Raw genomic sequence first — 15,068 nt, 5'->3', positions numbered from 1 at the left:
AATGGGATGTCTTACACAGTGTGGACAGACAGTGTTGTTGGAGACAGAGAGTCCATACTGTTGTTTATTATCTATAATAAGTAGCATCCCAAAATCTCAATGAATGATCAAACCCTAGTGTGCTAGGCTCTGTACAAATACACAATAAGAGAGTCCCTGCCCTGAAGAGCTTACAGTCTAAAAATGGTCCCTTATCTGGTATAATTTGGAGGGAAAGGATAGGAATTGGAGACAGAGAAATGAGAAATCAACTTTTTTTTTTTTCTGACTTGTTTCGTCTTCTAAACAAAAACCATCAAACATAAATGCTGAGATCGTCATTTTCATCATATTCAGTCCCCATCATTAGCCAGATGTTCTTGGGCTGTGTACCCTGGAGCAAGCTAGTCAGAGTGGTGAAAAGGCAACAGCTGTCCCGGGCTGAAAGACGCTGCAATACGAAAAGGTACTCCAGCTTGATGGCAGAAACTACTGCATGCAGGGAAAGGCAGGTGGCTGAAGCAGTTTTGGGAAGGGAGCAATGGGGCTTGGTTCCCTGTGCCTGCTCAGATAGGGCCATGAATTCAGGCTGCTGAAGTTCTCTCTGCCCCATATCCCTGCACCTGTTTTTAAGAAATGGGAGCTTTGCAAAGTAATTTCAAAAAAAAACATGGTGGAGATTTTTTTTTTCTGTCTTTTCTTGGTTTTCCTTTTTTGAGAAACTGTTGAAGCTTACCTTAAAACATACTCGAATTTGTGCATGCCTTTATTTATTGAGCTATTTTTGATGGGCATAGATTTCCCTATGCCAAAAAACCCCCTCCCTCCTCCTTACCCAGCCTAAGTAATCAGTTTCCTTGTGTTCCAGCCCACACTGGGCTATTTTCCTCCATCTAATCCTCCATCACTGGTTAAATAACCAAGGTGTGTTGTTGGCTTTATCTTTTTTTTTTTTTTTTTTTTTTTGGTGTGAAATGTTACAATCATTCAAGTCTACTTTGCTCAAGCCCCTATCATCCCCTTAGGTCACTTGTACACTGTGCTTCTCTCCTGACTTATTCTGTCAGAGGTCTAATTTCAACATGCTGCTGTTCCCAGGGCAGAAATCTTTACTCTGGTGTCCATGATGACCATCTGCATCCATCAAGGCTCCCAAGTTCTCTGAAGCTTCAGTGAGTTTGAGATGTTTGGACTCTTTTGGGCAAGTATGATAAATTTTCTTGTCCAGCAGTCCTGGCTTGGATGCTTCCCTTCCAGATATTGCTGCCTGTGTTCACCACAGCCTACATTGCCTGCATACCTTTTATGCTACCATTCTGTTAATGACCATACTTGGCATGGGCCCTGGCTTGCCATCAGGGTGTCCCCTCCCACACACACACACTATCAGCTGTCTTCTGACATCTGGAGACATGCTTCGCTCAGAGGTTGTTACGTGGGCCAATTTTAATCGAGGATGCTCTTTCCTGTTGAGATCACAGGTCCCTATCTAATTCAGCTCCCTGTCTGAGTACAGTTGAGTCATAGGAGTTTTTTTCTATTGCTACATCTAATAGCACTTTGCTATCAGGAGCAGAACATCAACCTGCTTGGCTGGGAGTTGGCACTGTCACCCAGCAGCCCTCCTTGTCTGGAAGTTGTTTTGATTCTTTTCTTAGACTTCTCCCTCTCTGCGTGTCTCTCTCTAAAACATTAATTTCCTCTAATTAGAGCCTCCTTAACAATTCTTTTTCCCCTCTCCTCAGTTAATTTCCTCTAATTAGAACCTCCTTAATAATTCTTTTGCTAAATCAATTTCCTTAGTTAGAACCACCCGCCATAATTTCTTTCCATCCTTTCAGAAGCTGTCAGAGTAGCTAAGCAAATTATGCTTCTGGGTAACCTTTATCTCTTCCTTGGTACTTTAAAAGAACTGTAACAGGTTAGACAGGCACAATTTCCCCTTCCAGAGCTATGCTGGTCTGACCCCATTAGGTTATACTTAGCTGAGTGTTGTACTATTGTATACTTAATTAGGCACTCTAGCTGTTCCTCTGGAACCAAGGTAAAGCTGTATTTATGAATGAATTAAACATGACACTTTATTATTCAGATCAGATGTAACAGTATCAAAATCCATCTTTAAACCAGATCATATTGCTCTCTAAGAATATATAAAACCTCCTGCCCATTAGCTGTCCAAAGAAACAACCATTTCCAACTTTTCTCTGCAACCATGCCAGCTTTTTTTTCCTCACGATGTCCTTTTAAATAATAATTTGTCTAATAGGCACTGTTCTTAAAAAGATTGGTTTTGTTTGTAATTTACAGAGTAAGTAAATATTAATGGCACACTGCCTTTCACAGTCATGCCGTGGTCCACCTCAGCAGTTGGTATAAATGGGGAGACAGCTGATTGACACTGTATGGTCTTTGGACCTGAATTTGCCTTTCTACATTATGCAGTTTTTTTCCAGTTGAGACTATATTTTGCATTTCTCTACGCCTTTTCTTTAGGGCTACTGAATAATCCCATTGCAATAGACAGGGTCCTGCAAGGCAACCATCTCTGAGCCTGATCTGCTGGAGAGCTACCAAGGAGCACTTGCTCCCTTTCCTCATTTTGGGAAGGAAAGGGGTAGGGATTGGTGGATTTGCTCATCTTCAGTGAATCTGTTTTTTAATTTAAATATTATCTTTTTTTAAAAAAAGAAGGAAACATCTGAGCTGCAGGAGCTCTCTCTCTCCACCACTAGTAAGTGAAGCAATTGTGGCTGATAGTGTTCCTTCCTCTAGTACCTATTTCTCAAGTTAGCATCTACTACCATCCACAGATCTGATGGTTTCAACAAGTATCCTTGTAAATGAGAGCACTACCTTGCTACTACGTATCTATATGATAGAACGTCTACTACATATAGATACTACGTATCTATATGATAGAATAGGGCCTGGATCACGATACCAGCCAAAGACATCTACTGCTCAGTGGGTTCATGGGACTACTTCTGGTCTTCATAGCATAATGACTTAATTCTATCTGTTTTGGCCGTGCCCAATGTAAGCTGCGTTTACTGCTCAAAATCTTGATCATAAAATTGAATGCCAATACACGCCCTGAAAAGCCTGCTCCAGTAAGGCAGGTGGGCCTTCCCAAACTTGTGAGGTGCTTTTCACCACTGTCTGATTTTCTTTGCAGACTTAGTAACTACACAGAATACTCCATTTGCAATCAGTTCTCATGGAGTTTGAGGGTAAGTTTGCATGGAAAAAATGAAGCATTAAGGTTTTTGTTCTTGACAAAATCCTTAATGTTTTAGATGGGAACAGGAATCTTTGGGGCAATCTTACAAGGAGCCAAATGCTGGTGGTGCTAGAGATAGGGTTTTGGGGAAGGGAAGATTCTCTAAAAGGATAGGTTTGGAGGTTTAAAAAAAAAAAAAAAAAGCTGTCTGGTTCTTCTTAGAAGAGATGAGAGAGTGGGAAGAAGGAATTCACCAGGTTGGAATGTTCAGAGCAACAATCAACTAAACAGAAGACACACTGTTCTCTCTATGCTCCTTGAAAAGTTCGTCTTTTTGGCCTCCAGTCCATTCCAGCTGAGGATGAAGAATGGCTAGAGATAGAGATAGGCAATCCAGTAGACGATATTGAAAAGCAGGAAGGCAGTGGGGAAGAAAACACGGGAGTAGGAGTCCAGGCGGGAGATGTGAATGCGGACCCTCCCCTCCCGCCACATCCCTGTCTGACAGTCCTCAATGCAGCAGAAGAACCTCTCACATTCCTTTCCTTCCAGGCACGGAGAGCCAGGGTCATCATCTTCATCCTCCTCTATCTCTGGAGGCCAGTGCATGATGTTGTTGATGTTGATGTTGATAGCAGTAAAGGATGGCATCACCTGTGCACCAGCAGGTGGCTGTAATGAGGAAGGGTAAGTGGATTAAAGGAAAAGAAAATGCAAGACTCACACTCAGTCTCCCCACTCAGCAGATTTTCTGATGACAGACCATAAAAGACAGTAGGTTTCTACATCTCTGTGACCTAAGATACTTATGTAATCCTTAAAGATTAAATCAGTAAAGACTGAAGAGCCTGGGTGTGGATTGCTCAATCTTAACGTGGACATTTATGTTTAGTCACATAAACTATACTGACAAGCTCTCCAGCAATGAGCACAGGGTTCCTGGCTCTGACAGACACCTCCTTGTTTTATGGGAGTCTCAGGGGATTTTTCTGGTTGGGTCTGACTTTCAGGTGCTCTGAAACAGAACACAGATTGGGATGAGGACCTTACGAACAAAGGACAGGTCAGAAAATAAACAGCTTCAGCAGTTTCCAGTGCAGGCTCAGGAGGGATATTCCTAAAAGTCTTGCAGTTCTAACAGTACGCAGCTCTGCTGGCTGGCCACTTCAACCTACCAGCCTGGCTTTCCTGCTGTTGTGCTCCAGTGGCTTCTTGTTTCCCACCAGGTAGTTGAGTGTAGCATACTCCATGAGAGCTGCGAAGACGAAGATGAAGCACACAGACACAAAGAGGTCCATGGCTGTGATATAGGAAACACGGGGAAGGTGCTTGCGGGAGATGGTACTCAACGTGGTCATTGTTAGCACAGTGGTGATACCTAAGAGGGAAAAGAGCTAGTTCAGGTAATGAAGAAAAACACTTCTGTTTTCAGCATGCTCCCAGTCCCCCAAACACCTCAATTTCCCCTCTCCTGTGGGAGAGAGATGCCTTTAGATGTCTGGTCCCTTTTTTGCTCTGCTTAGCGAGACACTGGTCCTGCAGTAACCTCTGACAATGTGCCATGGAAAAAGCTGTCTGAAACCAGGACATAGCACAGGCCATCAACATGTACTGGTAAAGGAGCACGGAACTTGAACTCTGTTTAAGGTTGCACGCAGAGAGCAATGGCTTGGATACTAGGAAATAACTGCTAATAAGCAGTAACGCTGGGCAGATGTCTTTGGGCAGGCAATGGATGAATTGTTCTCCCTTTGAGTATTTGTCCCCAGGATAAAATTGGCCCAATGGCTCATCAACTGGATGGGAGATGGTAATGAATCTCTTGTGGCTCAAATGGGGCTTGGAATGGATTTCTAAGTAGCATTAGTGCTCACAAACCTATTTTCAGAGATCAGGCATTAGGAACCAATACATGATCAGCTCCAAGAGTTGGTATCGTGCTCTCATCCACTGCTTTTAGGATGTGGAGGAAGCTGCAGCAATTCCACCTGCTCCTCTTTCTCTAGCACTCATCTAAATCCACCCGTCACACATTTCTGTGCTCACCCCACTGGCTCTGGTTGTGAGCATAGCAAGAGATTTTCGTATTTTCCTACTGCATTTCATTAGCAACTGCAATGTGACTTCCCATACATTTGAAATGCCAATAGAACTGGTCTGGTTTACATCACTCTAATGTAGGCTGATGGGCTTTAAATGCAGTGGGGATCATATATATGAATACATTACTCTTGATGTGCTGAGATCCTTTCCTACAGCAAAGGCCTGCCTCCTGTGGGAGCCTGCCTCTATTTTTTGAGACAGTCACCACAGCGGTGTCCTTTTGCCTCTTGCTGTTCACACGTTCCACAGCCATGGACTATGGTGTACCTTCACCTCCATTGGAAATGACACCCTTCTCCTCCTCCTGGCCCTATCCAGGGCTCTAAAGAAATTGATTTTGATAGGGAGGTGGGAAGGAATGTTCAGAATGGATGGGTTCTGAATAGCCCTGCCTGATGCTGACGGCTCCTTGCCTCTCCTCTCCCTGCACAGGCCTGCAGGCAGTGCTTTAAAGACTTGTAAAGCTCTCTCTAGCTCCTATCAGAACAGGATTCAATCAACATGAGCTTTATCCTGCCTCAAAGAGCCACTGCAGAGTGTGAAGCAGATCTGAACAATAGGTAGAACCATTGCCATGCCCTGACTTCCCACTACAGTGTGACTGACAAAGTATGTACCTACTGAGCTTCTAGCTCCTGCCAAAGTTTGGGACTCTATATGGCCAAGCTCATTATCCTACAACCTTGATGCCACTGGACCTACACTGAGCCCTTGAGAAGTGATGAGGTGATGTACAAGGCATGCATGTGGCCGGAGACCTTCAGTCAGCACTGCAATGCCACAGTACACCTCCCTTTTGGAGCATGAGAATACCACACTGTCAGCTTGAGAAGTCTGTTCAGAACTCAGGTCAAGAAATGAGTCTTTTGCCATCTTAAAGTAGTCCAGTAGTCCAGGCAAGCACAGTTAGAAATTGCACCGCTCAGCTTGAGGACAGTGCTATAAACAGAAAGAGGGGTGGACTTCACTACGCTGAGTAATGCCTAAATGTTTTAGGAGCTTTCATACTCCAACACTTCTAGTCTGCTAGTGTTGCAGCAGCAGTCAGCAAGCAACATACATGAAACAGGCCTTCTCTTACCCAGAGATGTCCTGGCTGGTGTAGAGTCTCTCTTGATCCAGAAGGAAACCCAGGAGAGAACAACAGTCAGGATGCAGGGAATATAGGTCTGAATGGCAAAATAACCCATACGTCTACTTAAGTCAAAAGAAACTGTCATCACCATGTACTCCCCTAGGAAAAAAAAAGTCAAAGAGACATTGGAATCATAACATGTAGCTTACTAAAGCACAGAAAGCTTCAGAATTTGGAGTGTTTCTGTTGCAGTTTACTAGTTTTTTTTAAGCATTCATCAGGCTGTTTTTGTGCCTGACATTGTGACTGCTCAGCTAGCTAGCTTCATGGACAGCAGTGTGCCTGGTTCAGGTAGGCTTTGTGTCCGGTTTGCTGTTTTAGCAGTTAGTGGGCTACGTGGCTGCCTCCCTGGCAGGGTGGCTCTGTAGCTGTCCGACTTTCTGGCTTCATAGCCAATTTAAGAGCTGATTTTGTGTTTGCCTAACTGGCCAGCTGGCTGGCCAAGCACACTGAAAAGCATTCCGTCTGGGAAAGTTTCAGGGAAGAAACTCAGGACAGTATTCATCTTCAGCTGATTGCTTCAATGGTTTCTTTTCTATAGAAAGCTTTTTAGCTATAACAAGGCTACATGGCCTGACTTGTCAACTAACTACCTGAGCTGCGACAAAGGAGGTGTCCTTCAATCAGTTCTTAGATTCTGGTTCTACCCTTGGAAAAGGCACGTGGTGGTAGACATCCTAATTGTTCATTTGGCAACTCACAGCTGAAGTTCTTCCTCTTTGTCAGAGGCTTATAGTGAGGACTGAAAGAAAGCAACCCGACAGCTCTACTGTTGAGATTGAGCCTGCAAGCAATTACCAATTACAAACACCAGACTGGTGCATTCAGGACACTTTTACTGCATCACTCCTCATCCTGGTTTGTGCTGCTTTTCTATCTAAGTTAGAGGCTGGCTGACAGTACTGGCAATAGTAGCCCTCTCCAGGGTGGGAGAAGCACTGCTTGAACTTGCTGCTTCAGAGGACTGAAAAATATAACCCATACACTTTTGACTGCATATACAGGGATCCAAAGAGGCTTTCCTCAGTTGTCTGAGGGAAGGAAAGGGGATGTGAGCTACTAGTAGGAGGAGCTGAAGGGCCGCCATTTCCTTGTTCCTTCACACATGCAGCATTGTTTCTGGCTCTTAAATTATAGTTCAGGTGTTCATTAGCCTCACACCACTTTACAGAAAGAAAGACTGAGGCAGAATTGAGATGTGCAAGTTCTGATTTCTCCATCTGTGTTCTGATTATAATCACCCAGGAATCTACATAGCATCCACATACTCTATCAAGAGGGAATCTGAACTCCGTCTCTTCTCCCTCATGACCCTTTGAGTAGGGATAGCTTCATTCACATCAGCACTGTCACCCTACAATTCCTAAGTGTCTGTGTTCTGGCCTACACTGCTTTGGCTTCACCACGCCTTTCATCTTCATTACCTCTGCTCCTTTTAGCAGAAGTCCATCTTTCCATTCTTAATGTTCCTCTAACTGTACTGTTGTGACCTCCCCTTCCTCCCACAGAGTTGTCAGGTGAGCTCTTTGAATCCCACAAGGTCTCTGACACACTGATGTTTCTGTGGGCTGTCTCCCTTTGCCTCACCTGCTCCAGTCCTGAGAACTTCTGAGGTGTTCCTCAGCCCTGTGAAGTCAAATTGGTAGAGCCTCCAGGTGCGCTGGTCGGAGACCTCGATGGAATAGCGTCTCCATCGGTAGACAATCTCCTCACGTGGGTAGCCATCTGGGGAAAAGGGAAAGACATCAACAAGAGAGTACATGGTATGCCGCCCTCTCATTCACCACCTTGGCTACAAAAGTACTTGCATCGTATTCTAGATCCTTTGTAAACATGAAGTTTTCAGGTAGCTATTTCTGATACCCTTGATTAGATTGCCTTAGGCATCCCTGCATTCAGTGGGAGCAGGGACTGTATGTCCCTTGTTGACCACTTTTAGTCCCAGGGAAGGGAAAAGCAATGCTAGAAATGCAGCCTGAGGACAGCAGTGGTGGGAAGTAGACTTGAGTTGGTGTAGCAGGACTCCCCCAGCACAAGGTCTTTAAGGATTTCAGCATCCCTTGGCAGCATGTGGCCTTCACCAGTCCTCATGGCTATTCTTCCTTCCCAGACATCAGTACACCAAGAATATAAAGCTGCCAACGTGGGAGGAAGCATGGCTGTGCCTGCTTCGAGGCTCTGTACCTCTCACCCTGGGAGCTGATATATGTATGCAGAAGAAGGGTTGCGTTCTCCATTGAGAAGGAGATCTGGCTCCTGCAGGCTGGAGCATGGCTGCTCCTGGTTCTGGCTTTCTTGGCAAAGAAACAAGCCTACTGTGAAGAAGAGACCTTGACACCTACAAGAAAGCTCCTCAGAGGAGGGAAGGAGCAAAGCTTAGCAGCTAAATCAAAGTGTGTTTCTAATTATCAAGCATGCATGGCATGTACAGTTAATTAGCAAAGAATGAGGGATGGCAAGAGATGAGGTAATGGTATCTCCTCAGCTTGTTGCTTCCTTCTGAAGCAACTCAGAGCCATGTGAGTTGCATCTCTTCTGTGCCAGGGGAAGCAGGAGAGGCCAAAACAGGGCTACAGTGACTCGATCAGATTTCCAACCAACGCATGAGGACAGGAATCTCTCAATGCAGAAAGACAAAATTATCAACGGAGATACACCATTTCTGTACCAATGGGTACAGAAAGTACCCAAAGCTGGAGTCTCCCGAACTCCGTCCCCTTGGAGAGCAGGAGGAGAATGAAGTTGCAGTGCAGAATATCATGTTTAGGAGGTCAGAATGACCAGAAGGTCAGTGAAGTAAACACCTCCAACTGTCCACCCAGATTAAGAAGAAACTCAGAGGTGCTGTGAATCTGTATCTGAATACCTCTTCTAGACCAAGATTAGGAGGATGCTCTAGGGAATGGCCTCAGAAGAGGAACACAGAGATCAGGTAAAAAAAGCAGATAAAAGCGAAGAAGGTCTCCTTTAAGAAGAGTTTTACTATGCTGAAGTTTCTCTACTTGCCTTCTAAAACTATTTTTAAAATATGGATACTCACAACTAGAAAAAACCAAAGGGCAGGAGTGAGTGTCCATTGGGAAATTCTGCAGCTGGAGCAGACATTCAGCCTCGATCGTCAGCCTGAGAGAGAAAGGGAGAGAGAGCGAGGCTGATGTTTTGTGCTAGTGAAGGTGGTTTGATTTCAACACCATAACGTGACAGAGGGATTGTCGCTTCTTTAAAAGAGAGACACTAATTTGTTGAAGATCAGTCTGGTTGCAGGAACATTTCAAAACAGCAGCAAAACAAAGCATATGTTTGGATATTTTCAAAGTGAGGAAAAACATCTAATTTTCACATTCAACGAGCCTTTTTGTTCAGTGAGCTTTTCAGATTCATTTCTGAGAGTGAGAATTTATGGCAAAAAGCACAGATGTTTATTATCAAATCAAAATAGCTGGACTGACCAACACAAAAATTAGAACAATTTTCATGTTGGAAACCATTTATACTTTTGACTTTTTTTTCCTCAGTATGATACAGAAAAGTAGTTTAACATTTTTGGGGGAGCTCTTTTCCTAGGAAGAGGAAGCCCATTCTGCAACCAGTATTGCACGTCTGGGAATATCAGCACTGGGAACCGTCTCCACTACAGAACAGCTGGAAAAACATTACCTTGACCATCTCCTTGTTTCCTCACCTCAGCACCAGCTGTAGTACCTTCTGCACGTACCTGAGTGTGTAGAGCACTTTTCCATCATTCCAAATGCGGAGGAGCTGATTCGGAGTGGTTATCCAGTGGGAATCAGCCCGCTTGGAGTTCCTAAAAAAGGTATCTGGGATCCAGATGCGGCTCACCATGTTAGTGTTCAGTGTGAGGGCCTTCAAGGTGCTGTTGAAACGAAGACGCCGGTCGTACCATGTCTGAGCAAAGAAGATATCAATGGTGTATTCCTGTGAAAGAGAAATAGTACACGTTTCTGAGAGGGATTCAGGCAAAGCAGAGCCATGTCCTCTGATCTGGAGGCCACCGATTTGGAGTCACAGGCAGTGTTGGTATCCGCTGACAACTTTCCTAGCTCAGCTCTGGCTCAGGGTCAGGACGTCCTCACCATACTTAGGAAAAGCCAAGCACTGTGTGGGCAATGGCTGAATCCAGTCCTAAGTTCAGCTACATTTCAAACACAGGCAAGGAAATCTGCTTACCAGCTAGCTAGAGAAGGCAAACAGACAGCTTTTTCTATTGTTTATTAGGACAAAGCCCAGCAGTGCTTTATGTATCTAATTTGTACATGTAGCCGTAGTGGTGTTGTGCATTAACCCAGTGCTTAGAGTGTAAATCATTTATATGAATAATAGAGACACTAAGGGTTCCTGGGCAGATACCTTTTGCTGAAGATAAGAAAAGGAAGCTTGGAAAGAGCTGCTATGGATCCATCTCTTTTTTTGGTGCAACTGGTTCAACATTTGTTTGAGTATTTTGTAGACAGAAAACAGGGTTTCCAGCACAATGAGAACTTTTGGTTTTAGTGAGAGACAGAGTATGCAGCTAACCCATAACCAGCACTTCTGGGAGGTGGCTCCTCTTTGGATTGGACTGGCACTAGTTCACATCATTAGCCCAGCATTCTGCTGCTTTCTGCTGTGAATCAATTTGCTCCCTACCCTTTTTTTCAGTCTGATGGAGAAGGTGCTAATTAGTGCCATGCAGGAGCATGTCTGGCACTCAGTGGCTGTCTGAACCAGGCCCCCAGCCTGAATCCAGGTCCACCAGCCCATACTGATGGCTGTCACCTGCTCCTGACAGCTCCTCTTTGACTTGGCCTTTGCCCCCTTTCAGTGTTAAACAACCGTGACCATGGAAGCATTGTTTCCTTCTCCTCTGGAGAGAGGAACAGTGTCTGACTTTACCATCTCTCCTCCTCCCTCTATTGATTTATCTCAGTGGAATTTTTATAACTGTAGTATGTCCTCCCTCTGCTGCCCTCACTGCTGATTCAGATCTGACTTCTCAAATCATGCCATTAAAATAGATGTGGTGCTCCTAGGGCACTCCCTCGGACACCGTGTCCTGCCTGGAGGAGGCAGAGCAGGGCAGCACACAGCTCCCTGCTTCATTTTCCTCACCCTTGCTCCACTGTCAGCCAACCGGTAATGAATGATTGGTACCAAAAATGTCCCTTGCATAGGAATGAGATGATGAGAAAAGAGCATTTGCCATCAGGTGGTCAATTCACTCTCTAGGCTGATCCTTCACCCTGGTTAGACAAGGGGATGAGCCAAGGTAATGAAAATGAGGTCCTAAAATAGCTCTGAATAGAAACAGATGCTGCACGTTAAGCTAAAGCAAGTTAAAAGTGATGGCATTGCCTCCACAGATGATTCAAAACAGACACAAGGAGGCACAGCGTTCCCTTTCAGAGGCACAGAGCTCGGACAACAGCAGTCCTCAAAGCCAGGCGCACAAGCATGCCCTCTGCCTGAACACAGGTGGTGGGGAAAGACCCCTCCAGCGTCTGAACGCTCTGGATTGCAATGGGTACTGCCAGGAAGTGGGGTATGCGGTGATGGAGGCATGGCTTATACTGTGAAAAAGTGAGACAGAGCTCACAGGCGGGCAAAGCAGAACTGGCACAGCACGGACAAGACAGGAGTGAGAGCCCAAGAAAATGACACTAATGGGGAGGGCTGACTTCATTCTCCTTGGGAACATTTTCCTTTTCCTTGCCAGCTGCTGGGGCCAAAATAACGTAACACTTGATGTTCACCCCAAACTTCTGAAAGCCCTGTTTGAGCCACTACAGGATTACATTGCTCCTCCTCAGGAACAGGCATAGGAGAAAGCAACAAAAAATGCAACGATATATCCAAGTTAGATGCCACCATCGGTTCCACCTCTTAAGTGGAAAATCCTGAGAGATCTCAACACAGGGTTGGCTGCTCAGGTCAGAAGCCCTGCTGTGAAGTTCAGTATTCAGGTCTAGGACAGCCAATGCTAAAGTTTCAGGAGAGCTGAGGGTCAGACATCCCAGGGGTTTAACGCTTGCTGTCAAGCCCACGCTTTCAGAGGGGATCAGCATTAAAGAGCTCCTCTTGTGCCATTGACAGCCTTTGCAAAAAGCATAGCACACAAGTCATTCAGCTCTTCTGAAAAATCGGAGCTGTTATTGTCACTCTCTTGTAGTTTGATCTAATTTCAGTGGCTATTATTCATGAGGAAGCACTCACTCGCTGATGTAGATCCCCTGCCTTTAGATGGGGAGCCCATTGGGAAATGCTGGTATTTACAAATGTATTTTCATTCAGAATTATCTGAGGCAAGATTTATACGAAAATGTATAAATCTGGCCCTCGGGCATCTCACAAATAATTCTTTCTGGCTATTACTACAAGTAATTCATTGCCTTTTCTGGATGGCCAGTCCTCCAACCCTTTTGATATTGTGCTTTTCCCATTCCTCCTTCCTCCAAGGAGGAATTTGTGAGGGGAGTGCTCTGCAGTTCCACAAGGACCTTCTGACCTTGTGCTTCACTTCTCCCAAAGCACCAGCACTGGGCAGCAACAACAGCGTGGAGTGACGCTTTTTCTTTCCATGGATCCTACCTCACAAGACTCGCACCACTGTGTTTCAGTGAGATCCATTCTGCACAGCCGGACTCACAGAGAACAACCTGCTGCTCTCCGAGGGACCTGGCGGCAGGATGAGCTCAATCCCTAAAACTTGAGGAAGTGCTGTTTCTTGAGCTCCTGCACCCATACGTTTTCTCTCTGCCACTGATTCATCCTCAAGCATCAGAAGGAGACTTCTCTACACCTCAATTTCCCCATGCGAAAAAAGGTTATTGTGAAAAACGCCTCCAACATTACGGTACCATCTGCTGTGCGGCACATGGAGGTTGTTAACTTCTCTGTAACAGCATGGGCTTTTTAGGATTTTCAACAGAAGGAACTAGAGAAAAAAAGAGGTATCGCTCTAAGAGTTGGGCTGTGCCATTTGGATCACATGTGGAGTAGCACACACATCTTGGCGTGAATGCAATCTTACACCAAACTTCAGTCATAAAATAATATAGCAATCTATCAGTAGAGCGAACACTGAAATGCACAGGAATACTTACATACCATCACGTGCTTTTGTCTAAAGCCAAGGAACACCCTGCAGCATCAGCACTGCTGGCTGTGTGGGCTTGGATCTGGCTCAGCCTTCCAGCATGCCCTGCTGGCTATTGGGCACCCTGATCAGCAGGCACTGCCATCTGGTTAGCCCCAGTTAGCTCCTTCCCACACCTCCTCTCTCACCTCTGTGCACACATGGGGAATCAGCCAGCATTTCCAATTGGATTTGACCCCAGGAACTCTAACTGGGATTAAGTTCTGCCCTGTGGAACACATATCTCCAGAGCTAATAGAGTTAGGGCTTCCCGGTTTCAGACTAGCAGCTTAAACTCACAGGGTTAGCACGACACAACCTGAAATCCACATTTTGCATTTTCAGATTACCTTGTGCACCAGATAAAACACAGTTGTGCACTGCCAGAAGATCCTTGTGTTGTGTAATTTGCAAATCGACACCTGTATAGGCACCTGTCCCTCTGTATTCATCTAGGAGATTCTTCCTCCGTTTTCTTTAGAGCCCAGGTTTCTGACAAATGCCAAAGAGAAAAGCAAAGCCACAAGCTGAAGATAAAATCTCCCTAAATTAGGATAAAGTTAAGGATTTAAAGATTTTTTTTTTTTTTTTTGCAACTCCAGTTTTTTGAAGGCATGGGGTTTTTTTTTGCATTCAGTAGCAACAAGAAATTTCCAAATAGAGGAGATGGAGACCTAGAAACAGGTTCTTTCATTTTCCCCTACTGGAGAGAGGCCTTGGAAAAATCCTCAATAACAGCTGGGATGAGGGATTAATACCCTAGCTGGATTCACTCTAGCTTTTATTGCTCTGATATTTTTCTCTATTCATGGCACCCAGTTCCCTCTGCATCTCCAAGGACATCCCTTGTGCAGCACAACAAAGCAACCTGCTTGCCTGGGAAGCATGGCTAGCATTTCAGGTGGCTGACGTGAAACTGATGGGTCCATGCTGTCACTTCATCACAGAGCTAAACAAAGCGACTATTTCAGGCACACCCTTTGGGATGCTGCAACTCAGTAAGATCTCAGGAGTTACTGGAGGAGAACCAGCAGTGGGGTGTATTTCTTTCAAGGCCTGGTGGGTGCAGCTCGCGCTAGGAAGCTTCTCCTTCAGATCTAGCCGCATTGAGCAACTCTCCACCCACACAGCCTTGTGCAGGCGAGCATTTCCCTCTCCACGGCAGCCCACGCATCCCTCCCTGCCTGCAAACAGATCTGACAACACCTGAGCTGCTCCCTGCAGTCAGCTTCACGTTGTGGGGAAACACACAAAGGGTCTAGAGAAGCTCTCCACGCTTTGATAGCCAAATGAAATAACCTTATTTCAGAATAACCTTCAAATCTGATGCAGAATTTCTTGTCCACCGAGATTGTGAGCAGAAACATCCTTCTAGAATGATGTGTAAGCACTGTTAAAAGGCAGCAGAGCATACTTTACTAACAGCATGGGCTGCTGCCTGTCAGAGATTGGGCAGTGCCAGGCTTCACCTAGTCTTGTCACTGACCCACAGTAAT

General features: G+C 45.2%; 1 protein-coding gene across 1 annotated transcript in view; it reads right to left on the bottom strand.

Annotated features, from left to right (window-relative positions):
- LOC110403363 (gamma-aminobutyric acid receptor subunit gamma-4) overlaps window positions 2,859–15,068 on the bottom strand; it is a 31,702-nt gene continuing 19,492 nt past the window's right edge. Inside the window, exons 4-9 of the mRNA XM_021406498.1 lie at window positions 10,156–10,376; window positions 9,481–9,563; window positions 8,028–8,165; window positions 6,387–6,539; window positions 4,378–4,580; window positions 2,859–3,874 (exon numbers count right to left, since the gene is read on the bottom strand). Coding sequence (XP_021262173.1) covers window positions 3,575–3,874; window positions 4,378–4,580; window positions 6,387–6,539; window positions 8,028–8,165; window positions 9,481–9,563; window positions 10,156–10,376 — 1,098 coding nt within the window. The 3' untranslated portion in view covers window positions 2,859–3,574. The remainder of the gene's footprint in view (window positions 3,875–4,377; window positions 4,581–6,386; window positions 6,540–8,027; window positions 8,166–9,480; window positions 9,564–10,155; window positions 10,377–15,068) is intronic.

This window comes from Numida meleagris, chromosome 8 (assembly GCF_002078875.1).
Source record: "Numida meleagris isolate 19003 breed g44 Domestic line chromosome 8, NumMel1.0, whole genome shotgun sequence".
NCBI lineage: Eukaryota > Metazoa > Chordata > Aves > Galliformes > Numididae > Numida > Numida meleagris.
Note: the sequence above shows the minus strand (reverse complement) of the source record. Positions and strands in the feature narration are given on the sequence as shown.